The sequence below is a fragment of the Lupinus angustifolius genome, chromosome LG13, assembly GCF_001865875.1.
Source record: "Lupinus angustifolius cultivar Tanjil chromosome LG13, LupAngTanjil_v1.0, whole genome shotgun sequence".
Classification (NCBI taxonomy): Eukaryota; Viridiplantae; Streptophyta; class Magnoliopsida; order Fabales; family Fabaceae; genus Lupinus; species Lupinus angustifolius.
The window spans coordinates 6,120,224-6,138,031 of NC_032021.1; the positions used below are offsets into that span (position 1 = coordinate 6,120,224).

A 17,808-nucleotide genomic window follows, 5' to 3' on the forward strand; every position below is an offset into this window, starting at 1 on the left:
TATCCTAGAAGGATTCAGTGATGCTGATTGGAACACTCTTTCAGATGATTCCAAAGCAACCAGTGGCTATATATTTAGCATAGCTGGTGGGGCTGTTTCTTGGAAGTCAAAGAAACAGACTATTCTGGCTCAATCCACTATGGAAGCTGAGATGATAGCACTAGCAACAGCTAGTGAAGAAGCATGTTGGCTGAGAAGCTTGCTTGCAGAGATTCCCCTATGTTATTACTCATTGATCCATTGTGATAGTACCGCGACTATTGCAAAAATTGAGAACCACTTTTATAAGGTAAGAAACGAAAAATTCGTCGTAAGCACAACACCATTAGAGAGTTACTCTCTACAGGAGTTGTTAGAGTGGGTCATGTACGCACTGAGAATAACTTAGTAGATCCTTTGATGAAAGGACTAGCTAGAGAGAAAGTCCATAATACTTCTAAGAGTATGGGACTATTGCCCTTAGAACGAGGATCACTCATGATGGTAACCTGACCTAACTGACTGGAGATGCCAAGAAATAGGTTCAATGAGTAATAACAAGGTGTGAAGTGATATGAGAATGAACATGCTATAAAATTATGAGAAGCATGATTCCTGTAGCATATGTAAGGATGAGTTAAACTCTTAATGAGATATATACTCCAATTGGAGTGGAGTACCTAGGCTACAGGAGTACTCTTGATAAACCCACCTATGTGAATGTGGAAGTGGGGGTCGCTTCCTATGAAATTTAGGGGCATAAATTTCTAGAGCGTTCACTATACTGGGATAGACGTGCATGGCCTTTAACGCACGGGTTTTACAGCATATACCTTTGAAAAGGTTGTGTGTGGTTTGATGCTGGAGATAGAGTTCAAGATTACAAGTCACTCTAGTAAAATCTGGATCTTATTCACTATGCAAAGGTGCAAGTCGGATGACACCTTTGTTTATGCACAATCTTATTGAGACCACAAATATTCTCAGAAATCGTTTTTTAATTTCAAGTGGGGGATTGTTGGAACATGGTTTGCTGAAAACCATTATTGGGAACTTTTGGGTGTGAANGAAAGAGATGATGTTGGAACATGGTTTGCTGAAAACCATTATTGGGAACTTTTGGGTGTGAAATATAAAAAACACCCAAGTACCACATAGAAGAGTTTTGAAAAAACAACTCTCAAGTCCCACATAGAGAATTTTGGAAGAAAAAAAAACAGCTCCCAAGTCCTACATTGGAGAAATGAGGAACATGAAAAAAATCTCATGTTATAAATAGAGGCTTTCTCCCTTCTTTTAACTTGCACCAAGTTGAAGACATTTCCTCTCAACTTTTCTTTCTCTCCCCTAATACTCCGCCGACGCATTTCCGGCAACCTTTTCCCCCTTTCTTTCCGTGGCACTTAAGAATTGGCACAGGTAGCCATATTGTGAGATTTCGAGAACTGACACTAGTAGTCAGTATTGTGGGAAGAGAATTGGCACGGGTAGCCATATTGTGGGTAATTTCGAGAATTGGCACTGGTAGCCATATTGTGGTGGGTGTATTCGAGATTGATTCTTACAGTGCATTAAGAATTTGATAACATAGATATGAGCTGTTTTATCATGAGGACGGTGTGGTTGCTAGTCTGCATGCACATTTTGGGCGGTGCCACGAAACGTCTTAAAGAGAGCGACCTGGTCATGACTCAGCCAATAAGTATTATTTCGTGTCATTTAGAATTGCTACGAGCTACGGCAACAAGAAGTTTTATACATGATAGTGACATTTTAATTTTTTGAAGGCTTATACTTTTAGATGACTGACATTTTAATATATTTTTTATAAAAGAAATAGTTGACAATGAACCCTTCATTAAAAATCAGTGTTGTGAAAACCAGATCAGACTGGATAGTTCAACCGCTGATTGAACTTGAAAACAATTCCGGTTTGCAGTCTTAACCGAATAAGGGTTGAACTACTTTGAACTAGAGAAATTTCAGTCCGTCCTGCTAAACCCGATTAATCCACAGTAACCCGAGAAGTAAACCGATAGTTCACTTAAAATTAAAAAACAAAACATTACTCCAATCTTTTGTTTTATGTCGATCCGAAAAAGGATGGAGATATGTTATTCAATATAATTATACATAATTATTAATCATATAAAATTTTACATTTACATCTGACCTTTTGTTTCTACTTGAAGGAAGTGGATCTTATCTCTTAGTTTTAATCTAAAACTCACCTCTCACCTATTCCCATAAAAAATAAGCTACACATTTGTTGTCATTCTTTGTAATTTCCTTTGATTAGTTGAAAAATATATTTATTTTGGTAATATTAAGAGTATTCATTCATCTGTTGGCAAAGAACTAATTTATCTTTTCATGTTACATGGTTATCCTCTCTTAAAAGAGTGTCGTTTCCAATAATCAAACTCTTAATATTTTGGTGGTTATAGATTGATCATGAAACATATTTGTAATGCAATTTAAATTTATTTTAAAAAACAAGTAAAAACTAGAAAGTTTGATTGGTGAGGTAGGAATATGAGGTTTCTGACCGGCGAATTGTGATACATCGAGACACAAATAAAACGACACCCCATTTTCTAGTTTCACCTTTGCAACTCAAAAAACCTCAATTTTGATGTTGTTTTCTTAAGTTATCTTCCTCCTTATACCTCTTCCACTCTTTATCTTACAAAAAAATGAGAACTTCATATTAGTCTCTTTTGGGGTTGAAGGTGGTGATGTTGAATTATGGTTGCAAAGTTATCAACTAAAGTTCTCAACATATGCATTGCTTCAATTTGTAAATCTAAGCAATTGGGCAAAGCTGAAAATGTCTTAATTGATGGTATAAGATTAGGTGTTCTTCCTGATATTGTTACTTACAACACTCTTATTGATGCATATTGTCGTTTTGTTAGCTTTGATGCTGGTTATGCTGTTCTTTATAGAATGAATGAAGCAGGTATAAACCCTGATGTCATTTCCTATAATTCTTTGATCTCTGCTGCTGCAAGAAAATGCTTGTTGTCTAAGTCCTTGAACCTGTTTGATGAAATGCTTCAAAGAGGTATCCACCCTGATGTTTGGAGTTATAATATATTGATGAATTGTTTGTTCAAGCTTGGGAAACCGGATGAAGCGAATCGTATTTTTATGGATATAGTGCTTGGGGAATATAGTCCTAGTCCGGCTACATATAACGTCATGATTAACGGGCTGTGCAAGAATGGGTATGTCAATAATGCTCTTGCGTTGTTTAGGAACTTGCAGCGGCATGGGTTCATTCCTCAGATATTGACGTATAATGCTCTTATTAATGGACTTTGCAAGTCTAGAAGAATGGGTGCAGCAAGAAAGATTCTTAAAGAGTTTGGGGAATTGGGTTATGAACCGAATGCCATTACCTATACTACGGTTATGAAGTGCTGCTTCCAATGTGGTAAGTTTGAGGAAGGGTTAGAGATCTTACATGAGATGAGAAGTAAAGGGTTTACATTTGATGGCTTCGCGTACTGCACGGTGATTGCTGCATTGATAAAGACTGGAAGGATCCAAGAGGCTAATGAAATCATTGAGCAGATGCAGAGTAATGGTATTGAGCCAGATCTGGTGTCTTATAATACATTAATAAATCTTTATTGTAGACAAGGGAAATTAGATGATGCTTTGAAATTATTGGATGAGATCGAGAAAGAAGGTTTAGAATGCGACAAGTACACCCACACAATTATAATTCATGGCTTATGCATGGCTGGAAATTTTGTGGGGGCTCAACAACATTTGAATTATATGAACACATTGGGTTTTGGTTTTAATTTGGTTGCTGTTAATTGTATGCTTGATGGCTTGGGTAAAGCTGGTCATATGGACCATGCCATGAAATTGTTTGAAGCGATGGAGGTCAAAGACTCTTTCACATACACCATTTTGGTGCACAACCTTTGCAGAGCAGGAAGGTTCCTTTCTGCCTCCAAGATTTTGGTTTCTTGTTTAAAATGTGGCTTCAAGATCTTGAGGGCCACTCAGCGAGCTGTTATTGATGGTCTCATTAGTATTGGGTATACAAATGAAGTCAGGAAACTTAAGTCTAAAATTCGAATAGCTCGAGTGTTACATTGATTACGTGACAGTTGCTTTATGGATCTTTGGATATGTATTGATTTTTGGAGGAACCTCTATTGGCCTAACAAAAGGATGAAACTCGGGTCCATAACCCCATAATTTGATCTTCATAACTGTCATGCAACTGGAGACTATAATTATTATGCTACAACACATTTGGTAATTTACTGACTCAGTAGTCTAACTGTTATATGCTTAGGTGATTGTTGATTGGTCTTGTTTGATAAATGCTTTTTATTCTAACTGCTGAGTAATCTTGAGTAATAAAGTCTTCATTGCTGAGATAAAAACTAATCCAGTAATGCACAAATTACAAATTTTGGATTAGTAGACATGCATGCTGTGTTTACTATGCTAACTGGGAGATTATCTTCACCTCTATGAACCATGTGGTGTTGCTGAAAACTGAGAAGCATGTTATCCTCTTTAGTCTCTCCGCGACTGCTAAGTGTTCTTTTGAGCACTGACCCTATACTATTGAAATTATTCTTCACTGAAAATTTGTATTCAATATATTTATCAGGGATATTTAGTAATATTTATACAATTTAAACTTTTGTATCTTCTTTTTCTATAGTGGTAACAGACTAACAGTTAACAAAGTTGGCAAACATTCTGTACTTGCTGATATTCAACCTTATGGAATAGGCCCTTTTTCATTTGTAAAAGAAAAAAGAGTGGAACTTGTTGGTATATTCCTTTGTAGAAGATACTATTAAGAAATCTCCTTGAGATAAATTTAAGTTTTTAAGGAAATTTTATTGTAAATATAAAATTAAAATACCTTATTTGAAGGTAGTCTTCTTTTTCTTATGTTGTTTGCATTTGACCTGCTTTATTGCTTTTGTTATGGCAATCCAGATTGAGATGTAAGACGATCATGATTTTTCATCATGATGGCCATTTCATTTCATAGGTTTTGCTCACAATTTTGTTCAATTCATGGGAAAATTCTAATATTCTATAATGAGATCTTGTGAGGGCGACGAGGATAGAGAGTGGTCGAAAATGCAAGAGGCAAGAGCAATGACCAACTATTGTCAGGATTCTAGCCCGAAGGGCACATGAATGAACCGATTACAAATCGGAATGAGAGTGATCCTTAGACTATGTAGGTATGAGACTACACAATTGAGGACGACTTATAAGGAATGACTCACACTACCTATACTACAAGATGCATCTTCTTTTAGTTAGTCCATCACTTAACTTCATGGTTAAGCATGCTTAACTTGGAGCAATTTTGAGATAAGTGACCTCCAAGTTTTCCTAGGAAGCGTGCAAGTAAGGGCAAAGCATACTGAAAAGACTTGTGTTGGTTTCTGTGGATGATCTTCAAACCATATAGCATTTATGGATATCACATATCTTAAGTGGCATATTATGTATATTGGAAGTGGGATAATAAGTGGAATCTGAATTTATTACTTATATGCTGAAAGTGAATGTAGAAACTGGTCTGGTAACATGTACTTCACAACTACCCAACTTTAACTTCAGTGCTTGCAAATTTGCAATCTGCACCTTTCGGATTGAAAGCCAAAAGTTTTCATATTTAGGGGGTTATTAAAGGCTAGATCTACATAGTTATCCAACTCTGATTATAATAATTTGACATTGGTTACATTCAAACCCAAATTCCCTAATTAACATTGCATTAAATTACCCTGCTAATGTGGTCAAATAAGTTCAAACCACTGGCTGAAGAACTAGCACAGCTTATTACACAATTTTGGCTCAATAATGGAGTTGAGTGTCATCTCCCAGAACCTCAAGTAGGAATGTCATCTACATGTTATTTCATTCATTAACATGGCTAGTCTATGCTAACAAACCATATCCACTGACATTATGACCAAGAATGTGTTCAAATAGCTGAAAAGAACTGGTAATATTGATCTGGAAAATTGTTACATATCATTATTATCTTGAATTCAGTTTGTATTGTTAATATTACGCTATAATCACCATGTAAATACTACAAAACTTAGGGTCTTCGACATTCATTGTTAACAGCAATCTCCCATACACAGTGATTCAACAGGATGAAGGGAACTCGTCCATGCATGAGTAACATGCACATGAATAATTTTTTGCAGAGTGTTAACAATGGTTGATGAAGATTGCAGTTGAGTGTTTCAGGCTACACTACAGTTCAAAAGGGTAATTGCAAGCTAAAGAATGTTTCATTGAAGCTATAGATACATGTATATTGTAGTCAAACTACACTATTATACATTTAGTATATATTTCAAAATACTTACGGAACTAGTATAGTTTTTAGGGAACTCGTGGATGAGATCCACGACTTTGGGAAAGTCGTGGACCAAGAATGCGACTTCCATGACACATTCTCTCTCCTCCATGGAAGTTGTGTTTCCCATCCACGACTTCTCCTGTTTTTAGAAGTCGTGTACCCTAAACACGATTTTTATTGTATATTAGTAATAAAAATATTGTGTAGCCTAGTGGTTCTTGGTTTTCGTGGTAACTTAAAGGTACATGGTTCAACATCCACTCATTGCTTATTAGAGTTCTTGTACAAATAATATATGTCAAAGTTATAAGAAAATAAAAAATAAAAACATTTGGTGGGTGTTAAACCATGGACCTCTAGGTTGCCATGTAATCCAAGAACTACTAGGTTAAAACATATTTTTGCTATTTATATATAATGGAAGTCGTGTTTAGGATGCACGATTTCTAAAAAAAAAGTGAAAGTCGTGGATGGGAAACACGACTTCCATGGAGGATAGAGAATGTGTTAGGGAAGTCGCATTCCTAGTCCACGACTTCCCCAAAGTCGTGGATATCATGCACAAGTTTTCTAAAAAATACACTACTTGTGATAGTGTAGTTTGACTATACTATCCACGTAATTTTTCCTAAATCAAGTGTTACGGCAGTGAACCAGTTCCCCAAAGCACTTCTTTCAGTTCAATTTAAATGAAAACATATTTTTGTTTTGAAGCGGTTTACAAAATGGCACGATATGCAACTTCACTTGTGATCTAAAGGTTACATCTCCAACTTAATTGTTTCTATCTTATTGCTAATGTTCCGAAACAGAAATAAGTAATAGCCACACATCATGGGAAACAAAATCTGATTTGCAACAAACATTTTACACCATAATATGCAACTTCATTATTGTTGAATTCTCAGGAATTTAGAGTAACATTACTAACATAAATAGAGTATCAGCAATTGGAAAGTAACTGCTATTATGGGGCCGCAAGTAATTGAGAAATTATGAATCTCGAAAATGGTTGACATAAATGAAAATTTTAAAGCATTCAAATTTAGATAAATAGCTTAATTATATCAATAGAGATGCCAACAATAAATGATAGATAAAAAAAGTGACTTCAAATGGGCTTAAATGGCTAGAGGATATAACAAAACTTGTAAAATCCCTACTACAATTTTAACTCAATCTAAGAGATATTCTGCGACTTGTTCAGGATCACACCTTCATATTTCACCTGGAACCACTTCATAGCATCATCCTTTGTAACACGATGCTGGATCCCAACACGAGCCTTGCAGCGACGACGGCGTCCAACACGATAACCAGGACGCTCCAGAACAACATAGAAGTCCATTCCATAAATACCAGTTGAAGGATCATACCTGAAGCAGAACCAACCATCAGAAATAGAATAAAAATATTTTCTAGAATTTCATTTGAATTGTATGTAAATTACAGAACCATACAAATCAGGGGAGAAGAAACCAAAACTCTCTTGCCAGGCAAAGGAAATGATATGCAAATCCAATATAGGATAATTTACAACTTGCTTATAAATTAATGGAACAGTAAGGAAAACCAGAGAAACCCATAAAAGTATATTAAACATGCATTATTATAAACAAGCCAAACATGCATATGTATCTCTTTCACCTAAGCCCAGAACACTTGGAATTAGCAATAGCCAAAGTTTCAGCTAACAAGTTAGTTGATAAATGAAAGTAAACTAAATAGACAGTTTTATGTCAATTAAATAGCTTACATACTTCAAAATAAATACAACAGCAACAAATAGTAAATTTATTTCAGATCATGCGCTCATGAACTTACTTGATTCCCAAATCGATATGCTCCTGAATACCAAAGCCAAAACATCCAGTATCGCTGAAGTTTCTTCGCAGAAGTTCATATTCCTTCACCTTCAAGCCACTCTCCAAAAGCTGCATTGCCTTGTCACCTCTAACAGTAACATAGCATGCAATCTTTTCATTTCTTCTAATACCAAAGGAACGAACAGTGTACCTTGCTGTCAACACGCAGGAGAAACAAAGGAAAGTGTTGATCAGCATAAATCTCCAGTATCTAACATATCTGAGAATATTTTACAAATTGATTGTTGCATCTAGACAATTAACTTTGAAGACAAGGTGACTTCAATAGAACATATTCCTGATAACAAGTTGCATTTAGGCAGCACCCGGTCATCCTCAATCAAGATTTGAAGGGGTGGAAAATGGAATGACAGCAAAATCAAGAAGTTGTCATACAGGAAAACATCAAACATGCACAGTTTAACAATCAATAGCTTAATGGAAATTGAACAAACTTTGTTTCAATACTTTTTTTACCAAACACAAGAATTACACCAGATATTGTGTCTTGAAAACAACCTAGGGTAATACAAGGATCTTATTCTGGTATTTTCATTTTGGCTCTAAGCGGCAGTCAGGTGGTCACTAAACAGACCCCTTCTGTTGACTCAATTATAGAGCCTTATTTTCTATTAGCATCAGAAAAAGTTGTTGGCAAAGTTCTAGATACTATTTAGTGCCCATTTCTTTAAAATTTTCCAAAAAGTGATTCTCATAAACTGATTTTGGCAAAGAAGATAGTTGTGAGAAGCTGGCATTCAAATGCTGTATTTAAGGTTTCTCCAGATATTCTTTTGTCTCAATCAAATACACAGAAACAGAATCCAAAAAAATGGCATTTATACTCCTGTTCAATTATAATGAAATCTCAATCAGTTAATTATAAATAACACACCATCATTCAATCATCAACATGAATTCATTTATCAATCACAATGAACATAAAAACTAAACCTACCACTCAAGCAATGATTAAACAATGAAAAGCATATTCATTAGCACAAAATGTCAGAAACCTCTAACATATTGTCCAAAAGGGAAATGAAAAATACTAACCTTTAGAAAAAACAGGGGTTTGGCCACTAAGCTGTTCCAACACCTATAACATGAAAAACAAAAACAAATTACTAAACAAAATGACCAAAAAACAAGAATGAAAACAAAAAATAAATATAAAATTTAAAAAAAAAAACTACCTTTGCTGCTCTTGTGAGACGATCTCCACTCTCACCAACAGAGATATTGAGTACAAGCTTCTGCACCTTGATTTCCCTCATAGGGTTCGACAATTTCTTCTCTGATGCCTATTCATTTCAACAACAAAAATTTGCAATTTTCATTTCATAAATCAGTAGAACCAATCATGTAACATAAATTGACAAAATCAAAAGAAAGTGTACCATTGCAATTGGAATCTAACTCGATCCAATTTCCACACTTTTCAGCGACAGAGTAGAATAGTGAAATAGCGTTTTTGATATATATGAGGCTAGGGTTTTGATGCGCTATTACTATAATACCCCTAGCGAGAGACACTCATCTCAAATCATCTTGTTCGTCCACGGTTTTAAATCAGATTTTAACGGCTAAGATTACGCGTGATTTAAACGGTGCCGTTAGTTGGTTTGAGAATTGTAAAAACTAGGCAACAAAATAAGAGACTTTTTCACTCTTCCACACTCCTCCGCCGCCACACTCCTCCACCGCCGCCGCCGCTCACCGAACACTTCCGTGGTCTTGCTAACGTTTTGGTTTTTACGAATTTGACACTAGAAATGGAAGCGATGGTGAAGAAGTTTCAGGCAAAATTCAGAAAAGTCAGGGAAGAACTAAATGAATGGGAAACACTTCAGTCTCGCTTAATTTCACAATTCATGAATGCTTCTCATATTATTGATAGATTGCAGGTATAATTTTAACCCTTGAAATTTGTATTACATTGTTGTCGTTTTGAAATAACTTTGGAGGATTCTGATTTTGTTTTAAGCAGATGCTGCAAAGTTCCAAAAGTTATGGTGATCTAAATTGTATTAGTGGTTTAAGGGAAGCTGTTTTGGCAAAGCAGGTTCAATCTTTGAACAACATTTTTGTTTCCATGAAAAGAACCTTGTAAGTTTCTACTATTTTCCCAAACATATAACTAGTTCAGGTTTTATAATGTTTTTATGAGTAGATTAGTTTTTAAAATTAGGTTCTTCAAGTGAATTTTTCTGGAAGCAATTGTAAACTTGACATTACGGACTATTTTGAGCAAATGTGATTTGAACAATCGAACACAATCGTGGTCGTGATATGGTTTCAGCAACTCTGGAAAATCTTAACATTTCGGCATGTAACAGTGACAGTCCCATATTTAAAACATGGATCCTAAATAGAAGCATAACAATTATATGTGCACAAATGATGCTGATTAGATCAATGCATAAGACTAGATGTTTTTTGTGATCTCATTGTATGCCAATGCATAACATATATATACTTCCTTATATATATATATATACTTCCTTTTAGTTTTTCACTTGTCAGGATTTTGTCCTAGTCTATTTGTTTTTAGTAAAAATCTAAAATGAAGTGTTTTGTGGTTCAGCTTTTACAGTCAAGCTAATGAGCCTTAATGATCCATAGGTGGTGATGATTTGTTTGTTTAAATGAAATTTCAGAGAAGAATTTCATTCTATTGTCTTATCTCTTGAGAAAGCTCATCGTGATGGTAGACAACTAGTAAAAGGAGGTTCTTCTCAGCCGAAGGTGAAACAACTTCAGCAGCAAGTTGGTGTCAAACCTACACTTACTGAATGTTTGGATGGCCTGTTGTTTCTACATGAGATACATCACTCTGAGTAAGGAATAATGCCTAGGACTTTTGCTTTTATTTTGTGCTTTTTGACCATCCAGAAATGTATTAGTATGAACTTAATCTTAACACATCAAATGTTATTGTACAAGAGCTCGGAAGATCGGCAGAAAGTTGATTGAACTTGGTACCACTTGGATAAATGTTTCTTCTAATTTCCCATGTTGCTTGAATACATTGGCTCCACTTTAACTCCCTTTTAATAGAAAATCAATGCATAGATTTGTAATAGGCAAACAGCATCTAAAGGCTTTCTCTTATCAAAAGAAGTAAAAAATCTCAAGGCTTCTACCCTCTAAGTCACTTCTTTTAATAAGAAACATATATCTAAAAGAAACAAATGAAACACCTCATCTTAGTGACTTATAAAGAGTTCTAGACTAGTGTCCCAACCTGTTGGTAGGCAATAGCATAAAATGGCTGAGAGAACAAACATAGCCAAAGGTAGGAAGAGGTTTTTATCTGAAAAGAAAAAGAGTGATGCTCCATAGCATGACTCCGTACTCTTGCAGGGCCAAAAGCTGAAGCATATTATAACAAGCGCAAATGGAGAACAAAAAATAAAGCTTGTGCTTTCAAACCAAAAGAAGAAAACAATGGTCATTGATATTGGAATAAAACTTGTGATTTGATAGCTTTGTGCAGAAGTGCCTTTTTCGTTGATTTTCTCTTCAGATAAAACCATATAATTGGTACTTTCTTTTGGTTACAAGTTTTTATTTACTTATTTTGGAACAGGTATTTATTAAAGTCATCAGTGATTTCAGAACTATCAGGACTCGCCTTAAAGCCCAGGTATGAAGATGTCAATGCTATAGTCTACCATTCCAAAGTCATAATTTTGTATATGGAAACTTCCCTTTATCTGCTTCTTTTCTTGGAAAAGATTAATTTTTTTGATAGAAAATTAATTTTCTGACAAGACGCACAGTTAGGACGGGGCAAAGGATCCTCCAACACAAGAAAGTCTAAATACAAAAGGAGAACATGGAAATCTAAGAAACTAACAAAGCTGCCCCATCTCTCTGCATTTCCCACTCAAACCAAAAGCATGACTACATTATCTAAGTTTAGGAGCATAGAAAGGAGAAACACTCCTAAAGATACAGCATTCCTTGATAGCAATAAAGACCAAAGGGTTGCAAAACCTAAAGGCTGCCATACAATTTTGGTCTACTTGGTTCTGCTCAAACCTGCATAGAGAATCATAAAAAACTGCTCTAGGTTAAAGGGACATACCAGGTGCTCTCCAAAAACTATTTCTTCTTCCAAAACGAAAGTAGCCACCTTACAATAATAAGTGGCCTACCGTCTTTGAGCTCGATCTGCTTATAACATACGCTTTAGGATAGTGAGGTTTTGAGTCCTAACCCCAACAAATTTTCACTCAGTCCGGTTTATGAAAGAAACTTTAAAGGTTAGAGTAGTGAATTAGGAACTGAAAAGAAGATTTGCATGAGAACTCTCTCTTCAGGAATCCAAAGTCCAAATTATTCTATCAGAATGGGTTGAGCTTGAGAGACCGAACAGATATACTCAAGTAACCAAAAGGGGTTGTATACTTGTATTCCACTAGTTTCTTTATCATTCAGATGTTTACGGAAATGGAATTTCCAATTTAAAAAGTAACCCTAAACTTACCTTTATCTCTACTTTTTTTAACTTTAATGCTGTGAAAACATCATATTTCCTGTATGGGTTTTATATTGACTTTGCATTAACTGCATTGCAATCCAGTTCCAGTGATCTTGGTGCACTTCAGCAACTCTTGGTTGATCAACCCAATCTCCCTTCTGAAGAAGGTATGGAAGAATTATCTGTAGACCAGAAATCATTTAATTGATGATTAGCAATATATTTATATATATAATATTGAAATTTCGTATGTGCATCCACACCATTGTCTTTATGCTTTGAGTATCAGATATTGAAAGTCTTCATTTTATGGAGACGTAGCAAGTAGAAATATTCTCATGGAATGCCTCAGTTCAGCCTCCGCATGGGGCTTCCTGTAGGATCCATAGATCACTAATGCCAATTTCTTCAATTTGAAGTTCACATTTAATTATACTAAACGAATAGAATCTTCTGCTAAACATTGTCTATGTTTGAGAATTTTGGAATGCCTTCTACAGACATCACAAGGTGCAAATATCATTCAAATTTAATGAAACATTCTTGGAGTCGGTAAATTTTGAGATATTTTCACTTGGTGAACCATAATTGAACTACATGTGTAAAAGAGCTATGTTGTCTTTTATATTCTTTAATCTAGATATATCAAAATAAAACCCTTACACAAATGTTGTTTCTCACTATCTGACTTTTGGGTGCAGTTTTATTTGTATACGATATAATATTTGCTGAAGAATTGTGTTGATGATCCTCTATCATGGATTAACTTACTACATGAGAATGCTTGAGCATATGTGTATCAGTGGATCCTGAAGGCATGATTTTAGCAACACATGACCGATGAGATATGTCGGATAGTAACAGAACTTGGCAACATGCTTGGGCTCTCCCACCAGGAAAGGAAATGTTTCATGCTTGTGATATAAAGAAAGGGAAACTCTTTTCTCAACTGTGACTTTAAGCTTGCAACTAATTCTGCTAGTGATCTTAAGGCCATTTGACTAGTTCTTTTTTTTACATGACTTGCTGGATGATGCATTTTAATGCACATATTTTATATTTGGAGTATGATACTGTACATCTGTTGAATTTTGCCCTACTTCTCCATTTGAGTTATGGAAAAAATTGCCCCATTTTCGGTTTAATTTCAGTATCAAGAAAACTTTTTGTATCAAGAAAAACTCTTGCTAGACTCGTTAGTTTAGATTGTTTTTACACCTAAAAAGGAGTATTTTTTACTTATAAAAAGTGCTTCTAATATTTTCTTAACTTTTAGAGGTTGAATTTTTCATTTTCTCACAAAATTGTTTGGCCAAAATCTATTTTGGAAAATCACTTTTCCATGTCTAAATAATTATTTTCAAGGTCATCTTGAGTTGGTAAATTGAGCAAGGTTGATCTAATTCTTATACTTTGAGTTTGGAAAGTAAAACCAAACGAAAATGATATTTAAAGAAAATGGCTAATAGTTTTATGATTTTTTTAGGATCTTATACATTTAATAATTTTTTATTCCTTCTTTTTTAGGATCTCAGTCATAGGTATAAATGAAAGATCAAGATCATTAACAATTCATAGTGAAATATTTGTTGTATTTGACAGACTATATACAAATAATAAGTCCATTAGTGGCTTTGAATCTTCACTTCCTTCATGATTGATTGCTTTGGACTCTTCCCTTCAATTACCACTTATTCAAGTTTGACGCTTTTGGTATTTACACTTACTTGTAGTATTTCATTTTCCATCATCATTCACTCATAAAAACAATGCAAATAATCATGGATAATGCATTAGTAGTGTATAAATCTTTACATTGTCAATGCATAAATATTACACTCTTTACTAAAAAATAGGAAAAAAATATACATCAACAACATAAGAGTTTTTTATACTATCATTATATCATTCTCAATCATTATTGATTATTATATAATAAAAAATGTAATGCAAATAAGGAAGGGTAAATGATACATTAACAAAGTTATAAATTTTTATATTATCAATACATAGATTTAAGCTCTTACAAAAATTGTCAAATAATTGCTTTACACAAACATTACCAAAAAAACATTCCATTAATAATACCAAGGTATTTTTTACTCAATATTATATTAAATAAGTAAATTATACCAACAAGTTTGTTAGATGTTCAAATTTTGGAAGCAGGACATTTATAAATTAGTTTCTTACAATGGAATAAATCAAAGCATTTTTTATAACAAAAATTATAAATAATGCTAAAACAAAAATTATAAAAATGGGGTAAACAAATGGTATAAACCTATTCCCTTCCTTTTCTCCTTACAGGATCCAATTAGGGTTTTGAGTTTTGAGAGTTGAATCTGCTCTTCGTTTTCCACCATCCAAAGATCGATTGATATGGCTGACGATGCTAACAGATCTGTAACTTCACAATCTGCTTCATCATCAAATTTATATATGAATTGTCCCTACTAATTGCTCTAACCATTTTTCTATTTTGCTTTGTTTTTATCCCAAAAAAATGCAGGCTTTGCTTGAAATTCAAGGTCGCATGATTGAAACTACTGGGAAAATAAAACAGGTTTGTCAAAATCTCTTTTTTTATTTGCCACTTCTGTTACTGTTATTTGCATTTGATTGAACGTATTACTTTTTGTTTGGACCTAGCTCAATAAATTGAATTTTATTCCTTGAGGTTTATTAGTGTACCCAGTGTTATAAATTTCATTTGTGGTTGCCATTACGTAATTGCGGGAAGATGTGGCCGATGCGGCTGCAATTGTGGTCGCAGTGCCATTTTGCAAAGACTATTGAAACCGTAATATTTAGCCCTTTCTTTTTTTTAAGGTACTGTTACCCTCTGGCAATAGCCCTTGTCTTGTTTGCTTGAACTATACCAATAATACAACTAATTGTTTGTGTACTTATGTTTCACTTAAATAGGACACGGGGCTAGGGGAAAAGTTTTTGTAAAGTGAGATTGAATGTAATGTGAATAAGTAAATATGTATCACCCTTGATTTGCTAAGTCGTAATGTGATACCATGTAAAAGTCAGAAACAGAGATCGGGAGATAGAGATAGAGAGAGAGAGAGAGAGGATGAGTATGCAACTCTGATTTCTATTTCTCAAAAATTGAATTACAATAGTAGCAAGAGCTACTTATATATAGTGGCTGAGCAGTAACAACGAACTGCCAGCTCATCATTTTACAGTCTAACAACTTATCTAACTGATCAACAGAATTAAAAACAAACTAAACCAATATAACAAAGCTCTTAATACAATGTTCTAATATATGGTGATCTCAATGCACTTATTTAATTAAGAGTGAATACCCCTTTACTTACTAACTTTTCATCCATGCTCACTTAAGAGGTATTGATCACTAATTGCCGATACCCTTGGTTTACGAGGCTAAATATTGATCACTAGTTGTCACTTTGTTGGTACCTTTTGTTTACACTTAAACAGATGTTACTGAATAATTAATGGTATTTTCCAAGAAAAACTTGCCTTTTTATTACTGGTTTGAAGGATTTAATGTACTTGGAAATTGAATTGTTATTGTGAATAACTTTCGCGTCAAAAAGAGTGAACACATGGTTACTATGACTCACATTCCGAGTCTGAGAACTCCCGGATTTTGTATTCAAAATTGTACTACTTCTGTGTGCTAAGATCTGCATGCTTATGCACTACTCTCAAATTTGACAAAAAATGCTGTATCATGGTTTTGGAAGAAAATTAATTATTTTTTATTGATAAGGGAAAAGAGAAAAGAAGTGAAACTGAATACTTGATATTTGAATTTTGAATCCTGGATTTATATGCTAACAGGGGTTGTCTGAAATTCATGAAGTTTGTATTATCCCTCTGCCCGCAGGTGCAAAACCAGATGCGTACGAAAGAAGCAGAAAAGAAGCGTGCTTATTTGACCATGGAGGAGCTGAAGCAGGTTCCTGATGATACTAATGTCTACAAATCCATTGGTATGCAAAGAATACCACAAGCACTTGTTACCTATGTTAATTATATCGCAATTCTATTGTCAAAGCAATACCTTTAGTTTGATAATTTATAGCAGTTTGTATTTAATGGTGCCTCTGTTTCATACAGACATATAATGACTCAATTTATTTTGTTTTGCAGGGAGAACGTGAGTTTTGGATACCTATTTGTACATGCTAGTAAATAGAGTACACTAAAGCTTGATTTCGGCCTATTTAGAAAATAAAACTGACATACTCTAATATACTCCTATAACATCATGACCAGGTTTGTATTGGAATCCAAGGCAACTTTAATGAATGAACAGGAGAACAAGTTCAAGGATAGTGAAACTTCAATTACCTCATTACAGGTAAAATATGGCATTCCTTCATTTGTGAGAAAAGTTCTTGTCTTCCATCATTTGTACTAGTTTTAGCTAAATTTCTAAAAGAGTAAATCAAATGTGAGTTTCTATGATGTTCGAATGAAAATCAGTTGCTTTTTCTATTGCTTTGGACAGAGCTCAAAAGAATACTTGGAGAAGCAGATGTCAGAAGTGGAAAACAATTTCAGAGAGCTATTGCAACAAGACCCAGCTCTTGCTCGTCAAATTATGTCGATGAATGTGTGATGTAAACTTTCAATTGTTCAAATCAAGCGAATAGAAAAATTCAGGGGACTGAGGATGTGTACTGTCTGCTTCATGAATGGTTTTCCATCCTTCTCGAAATGTTTGTTTTGGAAGAGTTGTTTTAAGTTATCTTAATTATTAGATTGTTATATGTCTACATGCTTTGGAATCCTTGTTAGCAGTGTGCTTAATCTTGCAGACAATTTATGAATAGTTATCTCTCTATTGTCTCCTTTCTGATTTGAGAAGGCCTTGCTGGACCTGGATATGGCAGTTTGGTGATTGTAGATATAATATATAGTAACTATTCTGGGGAACAAAGTTATGAAAGAAACAACTAAAGTCCAAGGTCTAAAATGTCTTTTTCACAACTTGATTTATTGCAAAACACGGTAACATCTATTGTACCCTATCTTGTGCTACTATATTTCATCAACTGTGATTCGTCAGAAAAATAATTAACTATTAATTTTTTAATTTAAAAATA

At 34.3% G+C, this 17,808-nt stretch overlaps 4 protein-coding genes across 4 annotated transcripts; 3 read left to right on the forward strand and 1 right to left on the reverse strand.

Moving 5' to 3' along the window:
• On the forward strand, positions 2,521 to 4,356 carry LOC109363213 (putative pentatricopeptide repeat-containing protein At4g17915). Its single transcript, XM_019609389.1, has one exon. It carries the CDS (start codon positions 2,728 to 2,730, stop codon positions 4,096 to 4,098), a length of 1,371 nt encoding a protein of 456 aa, XP_019464934.1. The 5' UTR covers positions 2,521 to 2,727; the 3' UTR covers positions 4,099 to 4,356.
• Positions 7,363 to 9,724, reverse strand: LOC109325997 (60S ribosomal protein L11). The gene is made up of 5 exons (XM_019558656.1): positions 9,624 to 9,724; positions 9,420 to 9,527; positions 9,280 to 9,322; positions 8,183 to 8,378; positions 7,363 to 7,734 (listed from the first exon to the last, which is right to left on the reverse strand). Exons 1-5 carry the CDS (start codon positions 9,624 to 9,626, stop codon positions 7,539 to 7,541), a joined length of 546 nt encoding a protein of 181 aa, XP_019414201.1. The 5' UTR covers positions 9,627 to 9,724; the 3' UTR covers positions 7,363 to 7,538.
• Positions 9,910 to 13,900, forward strand: LOC109363403 (uncharacterized protein At5g43822-like). The gene is made up of 6 exons (XM_019609655.1): positions 9,910 to 10,130; positions 10,214 to 10,332; positions 10,884 to 11,063; positions 11,816 to 11,872; positions 12,815 to 12,879; positions 13,414 to 13,900. Exons 1-6 carry the CDS (start codon positions 9,999 to 10,001, stop codon positions 13,455 to 13,457), a joined length of 597 nt encoding a protein of 198 aa, XP_019465200.1. The 5' UTR covers positions 9,910 to 9,998; the 3' UTR covers positions 13,458 to 13,900.
• On the forward strand, positions 14,991 to 17,558 carry LOC109363324 (prefoldin subunit 1-like). Its single transcript, XM_019609553.1, has 6 exons — positions 14,991 to 15,118; positions 15,225 to 15,278; positions 16,584 to 16,689; positions 16,850 to 16,856; positions 16,976 to 17,060; positions 17,211 to 17,558. The coding sequence occupies exons 1-6, from the start codon at positions 15,095 to 15,097 to the stop codon at positions 17,319 to 17,321; spliced, it is 387 nt and encodes a 128-aa protein (XP_019465098.1). The 5' UTR covers positions 14,991 to 15,094; the 3' UTR covers positions 17,322 to 17,558.